The 24,596-nt window shown below is 35.7% G+C and overlaps 2 protein-coding genes across 2 annotated transcripts in view; one reads left to right on the plus strand and one right to left on the minus strand.

The window, feature by feature from the left end:
• Positions 1-14,482, plus strand: part of PPP4R4 (protein phosphatase 4 regulatory subunit 4) — a 37,020-nt gene extending 22,538 nt beyond the window's left edge. The window contains exons 13-23 of the mRNA XM_062494699.1: positions 316-421; positions 1,168-1,315; positions 4,045-4,189; positions 5,073-5,114; positions 5,206-5,280; positions 7,195-7,270; positions 7,695-7,775; positions 8,113-8,206; positions 8,641-8,711; positions 9,478-9,613; positions 14,458-14,482. Of these exons, the coding sequence (XP_062350683.1) occupies positions 316-421; positions 1,168-1,315; positions 4,045-4,189; positions 5,073-5,114; positions 5,206-5,280; positions 7,195-7,270; positions 7,695-7,775; positions 8,113-8,206; positions 8,641-8,711; positions 9,478-9,613; positions 14,458-14,482 (999 nt within the window). The remainder of the gene's footprint in view (positions 1-315; positions 422-1,167; positions 1,316-4,044; positions 4,190-5,072; positions 5,115-5,205; positions 5,281-7,194; positions 7,271-7,694; positions 7,776-8,112; positions 8,207-8,640; positions 8,712-9,477; positions 9,614-14,457) is intronic.
• A 3,560-nt stretch (positions 14,483-18,042) lies between these two features.
• SERPINA10 (serpin family A member 10) lies at positions 18,043-24,349 on the minus strand. Its single transcript, XM_062495340.1, has 4 exons — positions 23,626-24,349; positions 22,387-22,660; positions 21,533-21,680; positions 18,043-18,234 (listed from the first exon to the last, which is right to left on the minus strand). The coding sequence occupies exons 1-4, from the start codon at positions 24,329-24,331 to the stop codon at positions 18,043-18,045; spliced, it is 1,320 nt and encodes a 439-aa protein (XP_062351324.1). The 5' UTR covers positions 24,332-24,349.
• Between the last annotated feature and the right edge of the window lie 247 nt (positions 24,350-24,596).

A 24,596-nucleotide genomic window follows, 5' to 3' on the forward strand; every position in this document is an offset into this window, starting at 1 on the left:
GTCTGAAATTTTACTGAGTTAATTCAAGAACAAAACTGTTGTAAGAGAAGATGTTGCAAGTTTTATTTCTAACACCTGCAATACAGAAGGTGCCTTGCGAACGTGGACTATTTTAAGGTGCATATAAAATAATTAAATCTACGAGTTGGGCAGAAGGAATTGGCCAAACTTCCTAATTCTCCCTAACATTATGACATTTATTTCAGAATTTATAAAGTTAGGCTACTTTTTAGCTATTTTTTTTCAAATTCTATATATGTTTTTAGTCATATTCTTTCAGATACATTTAATTATGTTCCCATTATTTCTTTCAAGAACGTCCTGCCAGTCCAAAAAGCAGCTGCTCGGACTCTGTGCGTTTATTTGCGCTACAATCGCAAACAAGAGCAGAGACATGAGGTTATTCAGAAACTGATTGAACGTAAGACGGTCTTTCCTCGATTACTGAGAAATGAAAGTTAGTTTTGACTGAAGGTCTATTTACAGTTACATTTATTCAGTGTAATTTCCTTCCGTCATTGGAGGGACTATGCCTGGAAGACATTCAGTTGCTCATATTATCACCAGCAAAATGTGCTGTGCATATGTGAGGAATGTATCTGGAGCTTATCTAAATGGATTGGGAAAGAGGCAGTGCAGAAACTGATAAATACGCCAAGACCCCTCCAACCCTACTTCTCTTAGCCAAAATTACTAAGCTGTGGGTGCAGCAGTATAAAAAGCAGAGTTCCTCTGTAGAAGTAAAATTCTCTAGAGGCTTCAGCATAAGAAGTGCTGAATAAATCTCAGAAATTAATTTATTAATCAGTCACCTAAAGTTGATGTTTTGGTGTATGCGATATGTTTTAAAGATAACTTAGAAATTTTAACATTTCCCATTGACATTCCTCAATGTAATTATGTGTGACAAGGCTAGAAAGGCATACAGGACTTTGTTTAACACAGTAGCTAGTTCACTTGCTCTTTTGCCTTTTCAAGTCCTCACTGACAGAATTAATTGAATTCAGAATTATAGTTTTTAACTAAAAGACAGAATTGAGGTAGGCTGAGAAATTGTCTTTTGATGCCTGTGATTATCATCTTTTAAGTCAAAGGTCAACCTTTGAAATGTTTTCTGTCAGACATTGAAAACTTGACAGATAATATCTGCAAATTTTTATTTTTCAGAACTGGGCCAAGGAAAAAGTTACTGGAATAGACTTCGTTTTTTAGATACATGTGAATTCATTATGGAACTGTTTTCAAAATCATTCTTCTGTAAATACTTCTTTTTACCTGTGCTTGAACTTACACATGACCCAGTGGCAAATGTCAGGTATGAAAAATATGTAGCAGTGTACAGGAAAAAAAGCTTTAAATAATGTATTAAGAAATACTGTTAGAAATTATATGTTTTGCTTAAATAATGGGACTTGAGTAAAACCATAAAGAGCCTTCAGAATGACCAGTATTAAAGATGCTGGGGATTGTGGAAATGGTTCTAGAAAATCCAAGAAGCAGGTCAGTTCTGAGTGTTTGAGACAAAAAGCAGGAGTGAAGGGAACAATGAGGCAGAGGAGAGCGAGCAGTAGATGGGAAGAAAGAAATACACTGTTTCATGGGCATGGAGAGAGAACACAGCTTCAATCTCCATCAATTCCCATCCATTTCATTGTCACTATATGTAAAGTAAAACACTCAAGCAATTCTTTCAGTGATGTGAATTAAACAACTTAGACAACAACACAGATTTTATGTTATGGAAAAGGGGTATATACTTTATTGCTAAGGAAAATTGAAAAACAGTACAATATATGAAGGAATTTGGTCTGTTATTCATTTTTGTACTGTGTTTTTTCCTGTTACTTTTGTACTGTTTTTTTTCTTTTTTTTTTTTCTAAATGGATAGGGACCAGGCAGTTATTATCATTAGGAAAGTCTGGTTTTTGTCACATATTTTGTGTGATTTTACGCTTTTAATCCTGTTTCTGATGTGTGTCATTCATGATGTCATCATTTACATATCTGAACATCTAATATTAATGCTGCACAGAGATTTACGTAAGCAGAATTTGCAAGTACATGTGTGCACTCAGTAAGCTTCACCACATACTGTGTATTGCTAAGTGAAACTGTTTAAACAGATACTGTGTTTAGTATAACTACCACATTTTAACTCAGCAGGATCCTAAAAATTAAATCATTTTGTACATATAGACTAAAATTCATGTCTCATTTTCATAATCATGCAAATTAAGAGGATTATATTAAAACAATAAACTAAATTTGTATATAATATGAAATAGTTTATTCGCCTTAATAAATGCTTTAATTAAATGGAAACTTGAATGAACTTGCGATCCCTTAGCTGATACTAAAATTTATTTTGTCTTGATTCTTTTCTGGATTGTTTTTGTACAAAAGAAATTCACTGTCCCCAGTGGAGTGAAGTTTACGTGTTAGAAATTGTCATTAGCTGATGGTTTTAAAAGAGACTTAGGGAAATACTATTCTGGATTTCTACAGTGTGGTGTAACTTGATAATGGAAAATTGTAATTAATTTTTGATTAAAATATTTTGAAAAATGAAAAATAGTAAGATGAATTAATGTGATTTTTTTTTGAATGTTTATAATCAGAGTTACCGTGTCTGGCAGAGGACTGTCTGTGATCCAAAGCCAGTTGACTCTGAGAGAATATCACCATGTATTTTTGGTGTTTCTTTTAATCTATTTCTATTACAGTCTGGTCAAATGAAGGAATTTTTATTTTGTCAGATGTATGGAATATTTTTAATTTAGTCTGCAGAGTATTTTGGGTTTAATGAAATAAAAAGCAATGAACACATTTTTTTAATATAAACAGTTTAGAAACAGTATCTCAGAATCAAGGGAATGAACCACAAAATTGTTTAGGTTTGAAAAGACATTTAAGATCATCAAGTCCAACCATTAGCCTGAGATTGATAAGTCAACCACTAAACCGTGTCCCTGAGCACCACATCTACACATCTTTTAAATACCTCCAGGGATGGTGACTCCACCACTTAACAAACATTTTGGTAAAGAACTTGTTTATATATCCAATCTAAGCTCTCCTGGCCCTGGAGGAGCTTGAGATTGTTTCCTCTTGTCCTATTGCTTGTTATCTGGGGGAAGAGACCTACCCCAGTAATCCATCCTTTCAGGTAGTTGCAGAGAGTGACAAGGTCTCCCCTGAGCCTTCTTTTCTCCAGGCAAATCACCCCCAGTTCCCCCAGCCACTCCTTATCAGCCTTATCCTCCAGACCCTTCTCCAGCTTTCTTGCCCTTCTCTGGACATGCTCCAGCCCCTCAATGTCTTTCTTGTAGTGAGGGTCCCAGACCTGAACACAGCATTTAAGGTGTGACCTCACCAGGGCCAAGGTGCTATACAAGTACAGGGGGACAATCCCTGCCCTGCTCCTGCTGGCTGCACTGTTGCTGACACAGTCCAGGATGCCACTGGCCTTCTTGGCCACCTGGGCACAGCTGGCTCATGTTCAGCTGCTGTCAAATGGCACCCCCAGGTCCTTCTACACCAGACATAATCAGGAAGAAAAGGAAGGGGAAAGAAGGGCTTTCTTTTCTTCTTTTTAGACTATCTGATACGTTTTCATCCTTGCAGTTGTATGGAGTTGCAGTAACATAATTTTTTTTGAGACTTGGGTTCTTTCTACCAGTGGACTGGATTTCCAGGATATTTAGGTAACTGATAAAGTTGAATGTGGAGATCACTTGGAAAATCTGGAGTTCTCCTTATTTTTCTAGATTAAAAAAAAAAAAACAAAACAAAAAAAAAAAACAACAACAAAACAGACTAACCAGAGGTGTTTATGGACTGTATTCATGACCTATAGAGACTTTTTGGAAACAGTATGTCTGGAAACAACACATAAGCAACAATCACTTCTGAAAAATAAGACCACCTAACTTAATTATTTTGTGTCTAATGCTAGCATGCACTGCATTTAGAATTAATAATATATATTAAATATCTGCATCAAAAGGTGAATATTTGGGCTGTTTGTTTGGGTTTTTTTTGTAGAATGAAGCTATGCTGTTTGTTGCCAAAAGTCAAATCTACTCTGAAGATTCCCACTGATAAACATTTACTTCAGCAGTTGGAATTATGTATAAGGAAACTTCTGTGTCAAGAGAAAGACAAAGATGTCCTGAGTATTGTGAAAAGAGTAAGCATTTTTCTTTTTAAGCAGCATTTAATCATGGCCTTATCACTGAAAGTTAAGATTACTAAATTTATACTTTCTGTTGATTTTCTCAATCAACAAGATTGTAACAACAATGTAACAACAGGAGATTGAACAATTCCCTGTCTGTTATGCAATTTTGAACAATTAAAAGATGATGTAGTATAGTATGTTCTGTGCAATTTAGGAGTGTTGGTGTTTCCTTGGTTACTTATATCGCAGTTATTTTGCAGTGATTCAGATTCAGGATTTTGGCTCAATGGCCCTTTATGAAAAAATAGCAAATGATTAGAGAAAGATTGAATGTTGATTCTAGTAAAACTCGTCAGGCCTGTGAGACAGAGGTATGTTGTTAGTCTGTATATTTTACAATACACAGAAAAAGTATTTACAAGATTTTAAAACGTTACAAGTGTGTTTTTAATGTGAATATTCAAAAAAGTACATCTTGAAGGAATGCCCATGCTGAGTATCAAATTTAGGAACCATGAAGGGAAATAGCTCAAGTAGGTGGTTTCCTTACAGGGCCAGTCTGCAGGAGAGAGGCTGAGTGAACACCTGTGTGGAACCTTCTGAGTTAGACAGATTCCTCTGTTTCTTTTTTTCAGTCCTGGTTCCTAGTGCTATAGCTGTTCTTGCTGTGGTGCTTCCTTGAGTGTATTTTGATTTCCATGTAGATATTCTGTGAATCTATATTCATTGTGAGTCTCAGAAGGGCTCTGAGAATACTCTCTGACACTTCTAAACTGCATTTGTACCACAAAAATAAAAGCACAGGCTTCAAATATTTAGGAAGAAAAGACATTTTTTTGCTTCACAGTGTGCTATTGAATAATAATAAATAATATTTTAATTTTCTTTATAGACAGTGTTAGAGCTGGACAGAATGGAGATCTCTGTAGATGCTGTAAGTACTTACTAACTTCAGTACTTATCAACTACTCTTAGTTTCCATTTTCATGTAGTGATTTTTTATTTTTATTGATTTTATTTTGAAGTTTCAGAAAAGATTTTGTGAAAATGATTTATTGGATCAAGAAAAAGAGAGACAAGAACATCTCCTTTTGGAAATGGTATATTTTATCAGTACACTGTCATTTTTTAAAATAGTTTGTAGCTACATATTAATGAGGCAATAATTTTAAAGTAGGTGAAATGTGTATTTTAGAGAGACCAGACAGTTTCACAATCTGTGCGTGGTTTTATTTTGCACTTTATAATAGGAGAAAGTCCTTCAAAGTAACGTGTAACATTTTTTTCTTTAGTACTTAAATTTTTCTGTAGCAATTAGAAAGGCAAACTTGAGTTTCTTGATAAATACCGTGTATAACATGACAAGCTGATCCATGAAACACCCCAGAATTCACACACAGCTTCCCTAGGCAAAATCAATCTCATAACTTCTTTTGTCCCAAGGAAGCTGATGAATGCTATGTGTTACAGGCTTTCTTTCCTATTAGCCAGGAAAAAGAGAAAAGCAAAAGGTGCAGTAGGCACTTCAGCCCACAGCTTGTGTCTTCACTACATCTCCACAAAGCCTAGATTAGACCACTGCAGTCCTTTCTGCTGCCTCCCCTCCAGCCTGAGGTGGGAGAACCTGAGTCGCTGATAGCTGATAATAAAATTGTTAACATGGTTCCTCTGACTTGTAGTAAATGAACTTCTTTGTAGTGAACCAGGAGAGATTCGAGAGTGTTCCAAAAAATGTCATTGTTTCCTATGTTTGTGGTCCACTTTGATGTCCATAGATATTGCAGGTCACTATGAGCAAATAGATCTCACCCACAGACTTCCTTCCAATTCCCGTTGTCTCGAGCTCGGCTTTGTTCTCTGAACCTGCATCACACACTCAAAGTCTTGCTCTAGCAGTCTTCAGGTAGATACAGTTAATGCTTTTATACTGAAAGTATTTGCCTGCTGCAAAATAGTCTCCAGTGTGCTCTGTGTTACTGTGTACTGTGTGATGGCATCAATTTTTACCCTGTTTCTACAGCTATACTTTAGAAAAGCACGTGAATTTTTATTATATAAGCCACTGATAAGTGTAACCCTTCTGTATCACAAAGGCCTCATTAAGCATTGTCTGTGACAGGCATGCTTTTGGGGAACCTGAGATGGACACAGTGAATTGTGACATGTTGCTGTCCCAAACAGATGAGGAGCCATTCAGTCCACTTAAATGTATCTGACAGCTAAAGATTTTAATAGTGGATATGTTAGTAGGTTTCCTTAATTTTAGTAGCTGAATTGGTAGAAGCTATTTTCCAGCAACCCTGACCTGAATTAATTACTTCTTTATTTTCTTGACAGGGTAGTAATTAGAACTACGTGAAAAAAATAGATTAGAGCAATTATGGTTCACTTAACAAATTTTATTATTAAAATGGTACAGAAAATAAGCTAATGTTGTATAGTTTTTTGAAGTTGCAGTGATATCTATTCACCAAATGAAATATACTTTTAAGCTGGGTAATATTACAGAAGGGCAAATAAATTCATGAACCTCAACAATTTTACGTAGTTGATTTTGTTTTTCATAAGGATTTATCAACTGTAGACGTTAATTTTAGATCTTTATAGAGTTTGAATATCTGTGCACACCTTAAAATTTAAGAAAAGCATTTTCATTGAATTGTATGAAATAAAAGTCGTGCCTGTTCTATTTTCAGAGTGTCTGTGTTACAGAAAATTTTTACATTGCCAGCTGCCAGTGTCTATATCTTTTTGAATATAAAAAAACCCCAAAAGCCAAGCATAATTTTAGTTATAAGTTATAGATATGAACTTAAACTTGGAGCTTTCTTCAGACTGTGATTTCTAAATGAAATATGTACCCTGATTTCTTTCTGTATTACATAACTGGTTCTCTGGATATTCATCAGGGATTGTACTACTAGCAGGAGAGAGTAGATGTGACTTGTCATTTGGAAACACAATTTATTTACTTATACCTGAGTAATAGCTAAGAAAATTATTGATTCTTTTAGGAACAATTAGAAAAAGAGAAGCAGAAAAATGAAGGAAGATCTACAAATATTAATGATAAAATGTTGGAAAAGAAGCGTAAGTTTGTTTATTTGTATACATGTTTATGCATGCTTTACTCTTAACAAAGGTAGTAGAGAAAGGAGCAGGAGACACTATACAATAAATAGAGTTTCAGAAATTGGAAACAAAAGTTGTTGCCACATATTTCTGAAGTTATTTATAAAAAATGCCTCTTATATAATGCATAGTAATATATAATAATATATAATAATATTTTTTTTCTTTATTAGTAAAATACATTACAGTTTTAGTAATCTTGTTTCTTTTTATTGTGGGATATAGTGTAAATACTTTTCTGTGGTATTTCTAAAGTGCTAGTAGCACTGGATTAGATATTATTAGTCTTTGCTGCAGGTCTGCGATGTGTTATGTCCTCTCTTTTCTATAAATTTAAGTTTTAAGAGAGAAGGGATTATACTGGACTTCTTTTTTTTTGTAGGTAGAGACAGTAAAACATCATCAGTGTTGGCAAAAAGTATCAATCTCTCTATTTCTGGAAGCTCTTCTGGTACATCAGCAGGTAAGAACAGTTCAAAAACTCACCTGGAATACTTTGATCTCATGTCATCAGGTTAAACCCCAGCAAAGCTGCTGTTGACATGTGTGGACCCAAATTTCACCTACTGCACAGAGGAAAAGATTCTTCTCCTAGAACTAAATGTCTATTCTATGGTTTTTAGTTTTGTTTTACTCTGTAGTATATAAATAATGGCATAAGGTTTGTTTCTTTAATTGAAGAATTTAAATCATCTTGTTCCTACATTTACCATAGGTTGACAGAAAAATATATTTTAAAGTGTCCTTAATTACTGAGGAAATGCAACATTCATATTAAAAAATGTTCTTTATAATTTCAGGCAAAGAAGAAAAAAAATCCAAGCTGGTTCGAAGCCAATCTTTCAGTACTCAAGTACTGCATCCAAAATACAGCAACATAGACAAGTGTCCTAAGTATCTTTATAATCTTCATTGCTTACCTCATAGGCAAATGTTTGCTAATAGACAGCTCTTATGAAATTAATGCTTATAGATCTCTGAAAGTGATGTGCTCACTGAATGTGACTTATATTTTCAGCTTTCTGTTTAATTGATTAACTGAAGGAAGAAGAACCATCTAAGGCATGCTGAAGCCTAGAAATGGTTATGAATTCCTTTTAAGTTCATATATATCACCTTTTATAATACATTAAAAATAATTTTCAATATTAATTGCTAAATCTAATTTAGTACATTTCTCAAAGACATTTCGGTGTAACTTTCTCATTTAAGTTTTTCATATAAACTCAGAAATAACCTCCAATACTATTAAGTGGCAGGATGATACAATTGAGAGGGACACCTGGAAATAACCAGTTTGATTTTGTTTGGTTTGGTTTTTTTTAAAGTAAAAGGTCTGCTACAGGGTACACATCTTCAGTATCAGGAGTGGGAAAGAGTTGTATGTTATCCTTTCGTGGTAAGTAGATCATTGTAATGTATTTACTTCAGTTTTTTTGTGTGGGTGCTGAATATATGGGCCCAATTAGAAAGGCATACTCTTAAGATGTCATTCTCCTTAAGAAGGCAGAATAATAGATACCCAATACATTTGAGCATTTAAGTGCTTGTCTAATAAGTGTATTTTTTCCCTATACATTTGTTTTAATTTTCATTTAAAATTAGCAAAAATAAACTGAGTTTGTCATGTCCTGGTTGGAATTTCAGATATCATAAAAAGTTTTGTGTCCAGTTTTTCCCCACCTATTTTACATGAGGAGAATGAGTATTATGTAAAACTTCTACTGAATTAAGAGGGGGAAAACTACTGTTTCAAGTTCTGTCCACTAAATTATAAAGAATTGAGATGATTAAAGATAAGAGTGAGATGAATGGCTTCTTAGAGAAACCTGTTTTTCCATTCACTACCGATAGGCCCTAGGCAATTAAATTACATTAAATAGCTAAATTTTAAGCAGCTAAAGGTTGGCCCAAGAAATCACACTCTTTACATACATTAAATATACTAGTATTTTATTTTAAAATGTGTATTCCAGTCATTTAGTGAGACTTTTTCATAAAAATATTTGAAGAAATGTTAAGTAGGAACCATTCCATTAAAATTCTGGATTACTGCCATTGGAAATATGCCACTGTTGGCACAGGAAAAACATCTCATTGTGTTTACTTTCTGTGTACTGTTTTCAACCAAAATTCTTTGTCTAATCTGCACCTCTGTGTTCCAGATGATTCATTCCGGATTCATTCTGCTGGTAGTAGTGGGAATGCTGCCTTCCCTTCCAGCTCTTCTCGCAGCTTATTTAACTCAGCTGACCAAAAGAACAATGGAAGTAAGGAGAGTCAGTCCCGAAAGATGAGCGTGTAAGTTGTTGACAAGATGTTAAACTGAGCCTAGGGGGAACATTTTCAAAGGGAACTCAAAAGAGCCATGTAAAATTAGGCCTGTATTTATTACACTTGTGCACACAGATTTTGAAATACTGAAATAGCAGGGTGGAAATGTGATGTATGCAATTATAAGTGTTCCTAAGATGGCATTACCTTCTAATTAGTCTTTCACATTGTTTCTCCTGCACATATTTGCATTCAGCTGGTACATAATTGAGAGGGTGGAATGGGACAAAGTTAAGTTTGGTGCCTTTGATATGTAATAACTACAGTCACAGTGATTTAGCTGCCTGTATTTGGAGAAATAGAATAAAAGTATTTTTAGACTACTTAGTCTCTAATTTTCCTTCTTTTTGTGGACTTACATATGTTTATGTATCATGTCACGATTCCATGAGGAATCTTGAGACTTAGGATGAACTGGTACTGGTACTTGTTATGAATGCTGCCTTCTTTGCCTTACCATAGCCATTTAAAAAAAAACAACAAAAATTCAATGCTAGGCATCTCCCTCAGGCTTCTTTCCTTCAAACATCAGCCAGTGATGTTCAGCATTTTGCAAGAATAAAATCAAAGATATATTTTTTGCTCCTGTGCTAAAACTGTAAGTCATAGAAAATCACTGTGACATACACTCACCCAAATCTCTGTGGACTCTAGCAGCAAATTCCCTGCAGATTCCTCTTACACTGTAAGAAAATTACTGTCATTGGACTAGCTGTAATTCTGTGGGCTCAAACTGAGACTTTTCTTTGCTAGCAGAGATTTGCATTTTTAGCCAAGGCAGAATGGAGAGAGGGATGGAGCCAGCTATAGCAAGAAAGGGAGTCTGGGAAAGTAGACTTCAGTATAACAGAAACTACAACTGGAAGCTAAGATAGGAAAGAGGAAACATGCTGATTGGCCAGGTATAAAGAGGAAACAATAGTGATGGTCTGTTTTTGGTGAATTAAATGTCTGTATGAACATATTTTTCCACTTCTGTATTTTCAGTTTCTTTAAAAAACGTCTCCCCAGCTTTACTCAGGATTTTAAGTTAATAAAATTACTAAATTGTAAAATAAAGCATTTAAAAGTTTAATAAACAAAAAAAAGAAATTGTCAGGACAGTATTCATTTAGCTCCTTATGTACTTGATTTTTTTTCTGCTGGAATTCTGCCATCTTCACTGTACAAGATAAATTGCTTTCTAGAATAAACTCAAGCTTGCATAGTGACCTATAGTTTTTAAAACTGCTTTTATTTTGTAGAGAAGGTTGGAAGGTAAGTTGTTTATGCAGATGTTTGTGTTGTGTAAGTGGTTTCACAGGAATAGTACTTTAAGGTGCCAAATCACTTTGCCCTCTGTCCCTGTCTTTGCCAGTGTCTAACGGTTTCTCTTAATACAACCCACAGTACTTCAGACTTCTTATAGGTAATCATTAGGGGGTCACTTATTTCAAAGTGCACCATTTCAAAGTCAGCAGTTAGATTAGTAGACCTGCTGACATTTTCAGCTGTCTATAAAGTAAATGGGGCATTTATCTTGGGAACATAAAATGTCATGGAGTGCTATGTGGTTTCAAAAATTAGGTGTGCTCAAAACCTCATTTTCTTTCACCCTAATCACTGAATGCCTTCTTTCCTTGCTTTAAAACCAGAAAATTAGTTCAAATGTTGTAAATATTTTAGCAATCTGTAGAAATTCCAATTATTTGCTGTCCCACAAGGATTTGGGGAAAATGAATGGATTAATATTCATGAAGCAGTGAAGTGCAAAGGTTAGTTAGACATAATTTTTTTTTATCACATAAAACTTTTCCAAATTTCAAAGGTTTTTCTATCTTTCATTTAAAATAAAACTGCTATATTTTGTTTAAATACAGAGGGACAGGAAAAGGCTCACACAGAGCAGTTTGCACTTTTGTCTTCAGGCAGGAGAGTGGAATGTAAGAGAGACAGCTTCAAGTCTCTATGCACCATTCCCAAATGAATACCTTAAGAGCAGAGTGTTTGAAAGTAGGTATCTGATCAAACACAGTGATCTGGGTGCTTTGTCTGGTTCAGAAAGTCCCTGAACTGCATAGGGTCAGAAGCTAAAGAGGATGTACCAGGGGAAGAAAAACATTTTTGGGGAAAGAAAAGGAAGCTTAGGATGTCCTACATTTAGTTCTGAATAAGAGTTTCAGTGTTCTGTGTTCTTATGAGAGAAGACATCTCTCAAGTTGGTCTAATGTCTGCTGTGCTGTAGATTCAACTTATCTTTTATAAACTGACCCAGTCCTTAACTGTTTTCATAAGAAAATGAAGCAGCTCTGTAAGGAGATACTAAGAGATACAGATACAGGAATGTTTGGTGTTAAATTCATTCAATCATAGATTATGTTTAGCAGTACTTTTTTTTTTTCCTCAGGAAGTCAGGCCCGATGCTAAATATATGCATACTCCAATTAAAAAGAAACAAAACAACAAAATTTTCTGAGTTGATGGAAAAAATTAATATCCAAATATATAAGCAGCTGACAGATCACTCTGAGAGAAGAATTTGACAGTTGTATAATGAGAGGTACAGTTGAATAGATGCTCATCAATGAGTATCACTTTTGGTGAACTGACTAAGGCAGAAAACTCACTAAGGTGATACAATAATAGTTGGGGTTTTTTTAGACTATCATCACGCAAATTGACATATGTGCTGGTTAAAATTTGCACTGGCCATCTCAGTTCTGGCAAGACCTAACTTTTAGTTTGCTGGCTCTGCAGCTTAAGTAAGGTAACTTCTAATATGTTTCTTTTTCCAAGTAAATATGTGGGCTAAGCAGATAAAAATGATGATTCTTTGTTTGAAGTGAGGTATGTTTGGACAGAATACTTTTTAATTGCTTAAGCCTAGTATTTTCCATAAAATTGCTCTACAGAATATTGGGAAATGTTCACTTTTGACAATATAGTGCAGTTTGCAGGGATGAAGAATTTCTAATTTCATATATGATGGTACTCCAAGAATTTTTCAAAACTCGGAGTCTTTGGTGGAGAACTGAAGTCTTTTCTTACCACACTCATGCATTCATACATTCAGTTTGAACTAATTTGTAAGTGTGTGCCAATTAAAGTTTTATCTCTTTTTGAAAATAACATAGAGGCAAGGAAAAAAGAAGTTAGTAAATCATGATCCAGTGCTCACAAGCAGGTGAGAAGGAAGAATTGTTTTAGTGTAGGTGTCACTTACCAGGTCTTGGGTAATACTTAGGACATAGAAAATGCCAGAATTATGCTAAAGCAGCAGCCATATAACTTAATGAGGAATCACAAAAGAGGTAACTACCTGCTTTAAGAACCTGATGGAATAGGGAAGAATCAGAAAATGCACTTTGTCCCACAAGAGATCTTCCTTAATACTCAGAGCAGAGAAGTTTTTCTGACTTCCTGTTGAAGAGTTGCCAGTTAGATCATGAATCTTCCTAGTGCAGACATTGACATAAATCATGAACAGTGTGTTCTTTCAATCAGTCCAATCCTGTATCATTATGCTATATAGCTTCATTATATTATTTTGAATGTTTTCAGCTTTATGAGATTAATTTAGATATGTTTTGCTTGAGTTTATATTGTTGTAATATGGCTGCAAATGTTCAACATGCAATTGTTTAAAACTATTTAGAAACTATAGATTCGTCAATAAATATATGCACTGTATAGATAGCATTTAAGTATTTTGCATCTTGGCTATCGACATAGAGATATTGGCTGATTTTATTTCTCTTTGAATCAAAACTCTTCAAGGATGCATGGTACAGGTTTTCCATCTTGTAAAAAAAAGGAGTAGATTTATTGTTGCATAAAAATTAATTTTCTAATTTATTATTAGAAATTTCTAATTTATTATTAGAAAGTTAATTTTTATGCAACAGTAAATCTAGAGGAATACCAGTGTTTCATGAGATGTCCACAACTGACCTATAAGACATCCAGTTTGATGCATGACCAAGATGTTCCAGTTATATGTTTAAGATAAGTATCTTAAAGTAATGTCTTTTATCCAGTCATATAATTGCTTAGAAAGTTAAACACAAACTGAAATAGTTCTGTCCCTGATCTTCTACACTTTGAGTTGATTACTTACAGCTTTTAATCATGTTTTCATCATGACATGTAAAATGCAGGAAGTTCCAAGTTCCAGTGAGACTGGCATGTGTTTTGTGTCCCATTTCCATGATGAAGCCAGTAGGTATCCTGACACTGATACACTATCATATAATATATGCACTTTTAAAACAGTGAAGCAGAATAATATATTGTTATTTGTAAACTATGCTGTAAAATATTGATGCAAATTAATATTCTAAAAGTTACACCCCATTCTTTGAAATATTTCTGACTGATGCAAATGGTTGTTAACCAACACAGCTACAACACTTTGAAACTGAAAAAATAGTGTATCCAAAGATTAAAAAATCAAGGCATGAAAAATCCAGAAATTACCCAAATGACCTTGTGGTCTACAGAACACCTAGAAATCACAGTGTAGTGTGCCGGACTTCTGGCACTTTTGGTAGCTTTAAGAAGATGCTTGCACCACCTTAATCATCTCATTCAGATGGATCTCTACACAACCTTCTGTAAACAACTTAATGGAGAACTTTACCATTTTTGGGAAGAATGCCCTCAAAATATGTCCATTTAGCTTTTTCAGTGGGTTCAGTACAGCAGCTTGTAATTTTTAAAGTACAACAGCTAAAAGTTATGTTAAAATGTTGTGCACAATAGCAGTTTAATATGTTATGTAATTTAATAATACAGTAACAACGTATTATGTGTGTTTCTTCTTTTGCATGAAGGAAAAACAGAAAATCAAACTCCTAGATCATCTGACAGAGAAATGAGGGAACCAGAGACTGGAGGAAGAAATGTTCTAGTGGGATAAGGTGGGACCAGCAGATGGGACTCTGTAATGCTTGGACTGAATAAAATGCATCCTGCAATGTTAAAAATTTAAAATAAACATTTTAAGTACAATTTCAAGCTGTAAAATACGTTCTGATAAACAATGTAATGGTTACAGAATTCTGACATGGTAGTGAAACAATATGAAATACATCTTCAGCTATGTGCTCTTATCTCCTGCAGCTAAGGAGAAGATTTTTTTCTTCAGTTACGCCTTTGTAGTTTGAAGTCTTGGATTTAGAATGTGCATACCCATTATTTAATTGGCTTATTTACAATCTTAGCAACTCTTAGCTCCCATATTTTAAGCAAGAAATTGAAGGAAATTTTATTAATATGAAAATGTAATCCCACATTTTAAAGACTCTGCAAACCTAATTTAAGACCAAAGTCCAGAACCATTGATCAGTCTATACAGAGACATAGACTTTTGAAGCATTGTGCTGTGAATTTGGAATTAATGTTTTTACAGGTAGTAAGTTCATAAAAATTCTGTGTAAGTTTCAAAGCAATCTAAAACCAAATGTCTCCAGATGATGTAAAAAAAAGTTTTATTTCATAAGCTTTGTTGTATAAAGACTTGTTTCAATTTAGTATTTCAAATTGTATTTTCACTTTAATAATTTATAATAATGAATCTAGTTTTTAATCAGCTGCTAAGGCAAGCTGTCATGGTTCAGTGATGTCATCTGCATTTGTTTGTATTAATGCTAATGTTTCTATCAAAATCTATGTGGAAAAACATGCAATCATATTTTGAAAAGTTCTATTTATGCCAATACTTGGAGAGAGATATTATGAAGCTATTGTCAGCTTCTCTTTCAAAATGGAGGCAGCATAAATATATTGATATCAGAAATATATGGTTTTTAAAATTTATTGATGTATGATAAAGATGATCTGGTCTGTGTATGCATATGTGTGTGTGGTTACTTTTTATAATATAAAAACATGAATGATGATTTACTCAAAATAAAACCTAGGACAATGCTGTACATGCATGTTCTTTAAAAAAAGATTCTCAGGGCATCTTTATAATTAAAATAATTAAAAGGACTTGCCTGTGAAGGGTATTTATTTAAAATAGTGATAATGCTGGATGTATGCTGTCTGGTGTGAAGTACATAATGTTTCTTTGGATTAAGCACTGTCTGAATTCTTATTCTTCCTACACCACAGTTGGATTTAGCTGTATTCTTCATCTTAACTCACAGGCCTTGTTTGGGTTCTGTGGAAATACTTAATTTTTCAGTTTTTTCTGCAGCCAGACATAGGATCTTGTAAATAATGAATTTCTTTAAAAGCTTCTTTGAGTGCTATGATGTTTAACATTCAGTATTGATACAGGTGTACAGGTTACCTGGGCTGGCTCCTCCTGGGTTCTGCTTTTGGTTCATTAATGCAAACAGATAATCCCAGTTCCCCAGGCACAGCTGACTCAAGTGCCAGCTGCTCACCCGTGGGCCACAGCAGTCTGCTCAGTATGTTCTGACCTTTGGCAGGGACCAAACCAGATCATCAGTAGCCAGCTGTAGAACAGGACTCAAAACTGTGTTTGCCCTTTTGATGCCTTTACTAGAGCAATACAGAACAACCAGTAAGTCCAGAAATTTGAAGCTTTTTTCTCCCCTTAATTGTCATGTAATGAGTTCTGTAAACAGTCTGTCTTTCAATCCTTCTTGGTTGTCGCTGTTTGTCATTTTAAACTGAATAACTTATTTAATGTTGATCGCACATGCTGTACTCAATAACCCAAAATTCCTTCAATGTAATCTTTAAATGCTCTGTTTAAATATATTTTGGAGTGGACATTTTCCTTGTGCAATACCTCTGGTGTCTTGTGCATATTTTCATCAGTCCTTTGCACTACAGACCTCTGTTCAAGCAGTCTTTTTTAGGGGCCACTTACTTGTGGGCTAGTTCTGTCAAACAGCACCAATTGAAGGGGTTCACCATTTGAACCTTTCAGAGAGCTGTTTATACCTGCTGATCAGCTGTAGCTCTGGAATAACAGCTGAAGGTGAACTGTGCAGTGGAATTTGTTGGTTTCATAGACACCAGTGGTAGGAAGGAGTGCTTCTCTTTCTGGGTACGTTTGTAATGAATGCAGTCTGGAGTTAGGTTAAATGCACTTTCATAGTCTAGTCAGACAGTGGAGCCTGCCTCCTAGGTCCTTTTGTGGTTTACATCAGTGTCTGGGATGTTGTGGGCACAAACCAAATGGTATCTGAGGTGATTTTTAGAGATTTACCAGCTTTATGCTGTAATGAATATGTCTCTTGTAGCTTCTCTAGCAGGTGAATGTATATGTGTTTACTGATAGACACCTGTGAAGTTCCTTGCCAAATGATTTTGAAAAGTCTTCTGCTCCTTTTTGGGCAATTATTTTGTGAAGGTTGTATGAGCAAACAAAATAACATTGAGATCTGTTATTTGCATAAACCTTGAAGTAGCTTTTTGTGTTGTTTCGTACTTCATACATAGGACTCTGCTAATTAAAATCTTTTAAATGTTAAGATCTTGTCATTCTGTTGGAAGCACTGCTCTACTTGAATAAAATAATTTGTGTTTAGGTAATGGAAATATTTTTCTGAAACATCTTGGCAACACCCTTTCGATTTTAGGATCAACTCTGTGAACAGATTTATTCCACTTCAATGGAGGTGTGTTTTTTCCTGCCAAAGTCTGCCTTAGTTCAGTTATAGAGTTCTGTTTACACAGTTCACCCTGGTGTCTAGATGATATTTTAGGTAGAAATTCTGGGTTTAGGGAGGGCTAGCTTTGTGCTATGAAATAGTACAGGCCAGATTTTCCAGGATCAGAGTATGTTAAGTTATTTTTCAGAGCTATATTGTTTTTAATTCAAAGAATATTTTTAAGGCACATCATGTACTCTGAGAAGATGAGGTGATTTGATAGTCTGCGTAAAAACTTTGGAAAAGGTCACACTCACAATGTAGACTTACTGATAGACTTATTTGCTACAGTAGTAAAATAAAGATCTCTAGACAAAGGTTATGAATTCTCTTTTAGGGCTTGATACTGTGTCTGTTTTTATAACTAGAAAAATTCTGCTAACATTGAGGTCACTGGGCTCTTCAGTCTCTTTGCAACAGAAGATAATATTGAGGAATCTGCAGTGTTTGGGAATGAGCTTCCTGAATAATTTGTCATGTCAATGTCTGGGGCTTGTTACTCAGATTTGTAACTAAAATGCTGATTTTTAAAATTTCACTTCTGTGGTTGTTGGGTTTTCTTTTACCAAAGATAGATTTCACAAGTCCCATTTTTGTTGCTTTGAGCCTCAATGAAGTTAGCTTGTTATGTGGCATTAATAAAATACTGCTGGGACGACCTAGTGGTAGCTGGAGAGACAAAACAGGTTTTCCGATTTCATATTTCAGTGTCTTTTTATTCTAAAATAAATTAATAAAAATAAAGCCTCTTACATACCAAAGAATAGAAACTATTACCTTTATTCACATTTCTGTTGGATCAACCACCCTGCCAATGAACAGTAATGTTTTAAAAGTTTCTTCAAAAATCATGAAGAGGAATGGTCGGTCCACTTTGATGACAGGAGGCACCGTGAATGCAGTTATTTGTGACCCACTTGCAGCTGCAGCCTCGGTTCCTTCTTCATCCACTTCAATAACTGCCTTTTGGACAACCTGAAGTGCAAGGCAGAAATAAATACGTGGCAGAAGTAAATACTAACATGAAGAGTATTTTTCCAGGTGAAGGTATTCAGTTGAAGTAGGCTTCTGTTTAGGATTAAAATGAGCAGTTCAGTGCAGTGTGCCTCTGTTAGACTGGTAGAGCCCTGTGCTGTCTGCTTCAGCAGCAGAGGAGTCAGCACAGCCACTATGGCCACAATGCTCAGTGTGGTGGCTAGTTCAGGAGTCACTGCACTTTTCCACATTTCTGAGCACTGACCTCACTTAGAGACTGTGGTTTTGCACGAAGCAATCATTGCATTTGTGTAAAGTGCTGCTCTTTGACACCTAACTGCAAAGGAGTTTCTCAGTTGTAGGAAATGTGTTTTCACCAGTCACAAACACTGGCTGGATATGTCAACTTGCAGCTGATTTTGTGAGAGCTTATGGAAATGCACCAATCTTTGCTTTTTCCCCTGTATATTTCTAATTTGTACATTTGGTAGCACAGACTAAATATGTAGAGCAATGAGGTACAGTGAGGTACAGATTGGTTTGAAGATTTTCCTTTCCCACTGAAATTGCAGCCTGGCAGAATCCAATTTTTCATTTTTTTAATCTTTTCCATTTTATTCTTTCAGCCTGCTTATACCTCTGAGTGCTTCTGCTGTGTTAGTGTCAGTATGAACTGCCTGGTCATCTGTGGACTTTCAGTTCCTAAATTCCTAATTCTGGGAATTACTTATGTGAAAACAGTTGAAGGGCTTCACCATTGTTGAACTTTCTGCTGCATAATCTTAAATAATATATTTGTCTCTCATAATTCACAGAGACAGGATGCTCCTCTGGCACTGTGTAGCTGATGCACATATTGCTTCTAATATCAGTTAGCAGCTCCTGTTAAAGTGTGATTTTTTCATAACACAATAGAGTTAACTGCTGAGAATCAGCATGAAGATTACATGATCAAGAGGAAGGGAGAAAAGTGCTGCAGATTGCCATAGTATTTCACAACAGTGAAATAGTTCATACCAAGCTGAAAATCAGTGCAATTTTATCCATTAAATGTTTATTCTTCGGATGTTAACATCTTCCCAGGAAGGTTGTTTTGTTAAGCCAATGCAATTTTGAAAACCTGTAGGTCAAGAATGAGTTTTTTTGAAACTTGTATAGAAGTGTTTATTATACCACCCTGTTAACTGGCTAATCACAAAGGCTTCTGTAAGGATTTGGTGTAGGGAGGCTTGTAAGAGCAGCACCAGAAGGATTCTTTACCACAGGGTACAAATACCCAAAGGAAGGGTGCAAAGAAGGAGGAGCCAGGCTTGTCAGTGGTGCCCAGTGACAGGACCAGAGGCAGTGGGCACCAGCTGAAACACAGAAGGTTCCCTCAGCACTGGGAAATGCTTTTTCAAGTGAGGGTGACTGAGCACTGGCACAGGTTGCCCAGAGATACTGTGGATTCTTCCTCTTTGGAGATACTCAGAAGCTGTCTGGACATGGACCTCTGTAACCTTTTCTTGTCCCTCCTGCCCTGTTGTTGTTGGGCAGGGGAAAGTTTCAAGGTTTGTGAGTGCTGGCCTTTCAGGCACTCAGCTTCATGGTTTCTCACAGACACCTGTAGTTTCCAGCCGGCATAAAAAGACCGGAGAGCAGCTCGGACTTTTTCCACAAGCTTTATTATCGTCCGTGAAGGGGTCAGGCTACAAATCCAAAGATGGGGGATCACACGTGTACTTTTATAGGGTTTGGGGGGATCACAGGTAAACCAATGGAAAACAGGGTTAATACATTTTGGCCAACTACATTATCTTTCTTTCTTTGGGACAACCAATTATAAAGAACCAAACCTAACCAATAATATTCCAAAAAGATAAGAAGAAAAGCTTACATTTTTTCTAGCATGAGTCATTCTAAGCAAGTAGTTTTTCTTATCTCAAAGACAGTGCCAGGGGGCCCTCACAAGGGTGTCTGCAGAAGGATTTGTCTCCTCTACAGACCTCAGCAATTTGCTCTAGGTGACCCAACTTGAGCAGAGGAGTTGGACCAGGTGATTTCCAGAGGTCCCTTCCAACCTTAACCATTCTCCTGGAGGCCTCTCCTGGAGTTACAGTCCTGGATCGACAGAGCCATACAAACCTGTGCAACCACAAGCAGTTGCATGCTACGATTTCCTAAGTTTATAATGTTCCCTTACCTATGTTTCTGATTCCTGTGCCAGATGAATTTTATTTAGATCTTGTTTATAAATTCATCTTGTTTCAGAAATTTTTTAACTTTTACTGTAATGTATGAATTTGCATTCAGAATTATTTGCTTTTTGTCTTGTGTTCCACACACTCCATTCTTGTGGGCACAAGTGTCCCTGTGTGTTACGTCTTTCATCTCCTTTCTTTGACCATGCCTTTTAATCTTCTATTATCAGCAAATTGTCTTTTTTATAGACTAGCTGTTTCTTTTTCGTAAGACATCTCTGGTCACATAGACTTATTCCTTCTTAACATTGATGTGATTGAAAGTCCTTTGTCTTCCATTCATTTCTGCTTCTCATTCTGCTTCTGTTTTCTATCAGTTTTCTGAAATTCATCTGTACTCTCCCTTAAACAAAAAGGTGGTACAAAATATCTCTTCCTGCTCCTCTTTTTCCATGGGGCTGTGTGCTGTACCCCTTCTTGGTCATTCAATGTCCTTGCCTTTACCTGTTTAAAGGTTCCTTTAGAGTTTCAGCATACGAAGTGGAACATCTGTGTGGGTTGGAGTACAACTATATTGTGTCAATCCTTTGCTGTGAGATTCTGTTTTTTCCACGGTATGCAGAAGGAAAAGCAGGAGTGCTTTGACATCTCTTCCTCACTGCTACCTTTTTGAGATTTTATTACTTAATCTTTCTAAGGTTCTTTATTTTGCGAGAAGTATACCTGTCTCTGGACTGTGTATGAGGAGTTCTTCCCTTGAATTTCCTTCCTTGTCCTGGCTTTGGCCGTTTGACTGTCATTTACAACATCTTCCTTGTTCACAGTTTCTGTGAAATTGTGCTCATTCCCTGCCAGACATATTCCTCTAGAAGCAGAGCTTTTCTCCTGTGATGGGTTAGCTTTGGGAGGTGTTGAGCACCTATGAGATGTCACTGCCCCTTACCTCTACATACCCCATAGTTAAAGTGGGATCTGTCCTGATTAAGATGCGTAGATTGCATATACCTGGTAGATGAGGTACTTTGCTGTTAGTGTCCCTAGAAATTTATATGACTGTCTTGGCTGGGCCATTTATATACTATTCTAATCCAAACAGCAAATAATTTTAGTTGGCTTACCTGTGAAACTGCTACATATTTGTGATCTGTCAGATGACTCAGATCTGCTGAACGCGTAAAGAGCTTTTTAATTCCAAGACCTTGAAGCAGTTTCTTCATTTTGTATTTTTGCTCTAGTTTAAACTTTGGAAATGAAATATCCACTTTTCTGTTAAAAAAAAAAATAAAATTCAACGCAAACAGTAGGTGATTTGACTGCTGATATGCATGCTACTCAGGAATTAATAAGCTTTACACAGAAAAAGTTGGGGAAAAAAACAGAAGAGTGTCTGCTGGCATTTAGGTTGGCAGAAAATAATTTCTAACCTGTGGACTTCCAGTGATGCTAGAAATCATTTCATTCTCTGTATAAATACTTCCACCAGCAGTTACAGTGTCTTAATACCAGGGCAACACACTATTGACTGGTGAAAAGAATTGTCACTTCAGGAACTACATTTCACAGGAATCATTGGGGTTTATATTTTTATATTCACATTTATCAGTTCATCTGGGTTTCCCTTGGTCATAAATATTTAATAAATGTCTAGATTTATTGCAGCTTTTGCTCAACAGTACTAAATTTAAAGAGAGAGGAGACCTAAGGAAGAATATGGAAGGACTCGTGCCCTCACAGAGAGAGACGTTTTTAACTGAGAGGAGCCAAAGTTTTGTCCCCTTGGAGTCAAAACTTCCACATGCCACTGGGGCTGTGGATAGGCCATTTAAGGACCTCTACTCTGTAGATACCTCTTGCCACAGAGAAGCTGCCATGGGAGAAGGCTTAGGAAGACCAACTAATCCTTGCTGGGCTTTCTTGCTTTGCTGCAGTAGACATCAAAGACATTAGGGCCCCATGAGTGTCAAAGAAGTACCTGGTTTTCATGTTTCCAAGCCAGGATTCCACAAGCTCTGTAGTCAAATGGTCTTCAATTGAAATGTAGTCTCCCTCTTTTTCTGGGATAACAATCAGCATGTGGGCATTCCCTTTGTAAGGTATCTTTATCACAGTGCATCTTAAGTTCTCATCAAATGTTGAATTAATTTTATCTGTCTTGAACATCATGGGTACCTGTACACTTCTGTATTTGTTTATGTGGAAAGTCTCCATTTCCGTGAATTTGGAATTAAATGGATAGACCCACTTGCCTGAGGAAAGAAAGAAATTAAATAATTATGTGTGTTTAAATTTGTTCAGAAAAATGTTCTAAAAAGTTTAAAAAACTATAGGATATTTTCTGTACCTAGTTGAAGTGGATGTCAGTTGTGTTGGGGATAAGTGGATGACTTATTTTATGACAGTATATTTTATGTTTATTGTATGCAAATTTTTCTACAGAAAAATCCTGAACTAATCCACAAAATAAACTGCTTCATTTGCACAGAAAGAAAGGAAGTATTTTTCTAAGGTTGGTTAGTTTCCAGTCAAATTCAGAATTTATGTTCTCTTTGTTTTATAAATGCCTGGTGAGCATCTGACCTTTCATAACATGTAACCTTCTCTGAAATTCTCTATCAGCTCTTCAGTATCCTGTATTTAATTTAATTGTCCATTATTTTAAATGGGGATTCACTGACCTCTCCACAGAATGGTTTCTGCCCATCACTGGTATTTCTTTCCCTTCCCCTGTAAGGTAATATAATGGGGTGCTTGGTTTCCTCTGGGGCAGATGATTCTTGATGGAGCTAGAGAAATTGTTTTTGTTTCAATGATTTTGTGTACTATGTAAAATCAGTCCATTATTTTATGCCCAGTATCCAGCATATAAGATTATTGTGGCCAAGACTTTTTCATTTTAATGGGTGAATGAAAATAAAATATTGTTTCTTGTCATAAAGAGGGATAATTTGGTGACAGACTGAGATAGTCTGACACAGGGCTTTTTGTTCTCTTTGTGACTCTATTGTATGGAAGACAGCATAGAAGAATTGTGGTTCCTTGTCATGAAAAATAATTTCCTATTAAATAAGCTTAATAGAAAAAAGTAAACTTAGAAAGAGACATAGAGAAAACAGGACATCTAAATTAATTTAAACTCCCCTTAATGTAGCTTAAGCTAGAGTCTTCGTTCTCCTAATAAATAATTATTCTGCAAAATAAAAGCAACAATTACCTTTAAAGACAATGTAGTCCACAAGCACCAGTCTATTTTGGTGGTCCAGCTCTTCAAAAAGCCCTGGGATTTTTCCCTTTGTTGTTTTGTTAATATTTTGATTGATGAAAAGTTTTGCCTGTGTTAAGTTTTCAAAGTCCACTTCCAGGAATTCCATATCAAAGTACTGCTTAGATAAATTCAGGAAAGACTCCTTGAGTCTGAAGTCCTTCTGAATAAAAGAAAGCATGCCTTGCATGAGGAGAAACTCTTCATTCATTGTGATGTTACCTATCAGTTGTTTAAACAGAGCTGGTAAATGCTGGTGATCCACTCTGTCCTTCACAGCATGGAGGTTTAGACCTTTTACGATTTGTCTGTATGTTTCTCCTTTGGCTGCCATCATATAGACACTCATAAGAGCTGACACAGAGAGGGGAGAGATGATTACATTGTTATCATGTGTCATTGCAATTTTTCTGTAGAGGTTAAATCCAAAATTTGCAGTCTTTTCAGTGAAGTTGTGAAGGGTGAAGTCTTCGAGACCTTGGTCTTCAAAAGGCTTAGAGACATTTTTGTGATTATACCACTCTTTGGAAATACTGACATTATTTCTTTCCAAAAAATTACTCTCTTTTTCCTCCTTCGGAAATTTAAGTTTGATATCAGCATTGATGCATTCAAAACATAATTCACTTAAAAGAAGTATGTAGATTCCTGTTTTCATGTTGACATCCAATAGTGAGCTCTTTAGAGTTTGTTTTTTTCCTAGGAAAAAAGAATCAAAATTTCTTTTTAGTGTGTTCTTCCATTCACAATGCAAAAGGTCATAGATGTAGTTAAGTGATCTTTCTGCATCTTCAGGGTATATAGTCTAAACCTGGACAACAAAATGCTCAGAGAATGACTAGGCAGATCTTACAGGACACCTCAGGCAAACCTTGGCATCAGACATTGTGTAAATTTGCAAATGAAATGTACTTTGCAAGCAT

Source organism: Cinclus cinclus, chromosome 6, assembly GCF_963662255.1.
Source record: "Cinclus cinclus chromosome 6, bCinCin1.1, whole genome shotgun sequence".
NCBI lineage: Eukaryota > Metazoa > Chordata > Aves > Passeriformes > Cinclidae > Cinclus > Cinclus cinclus.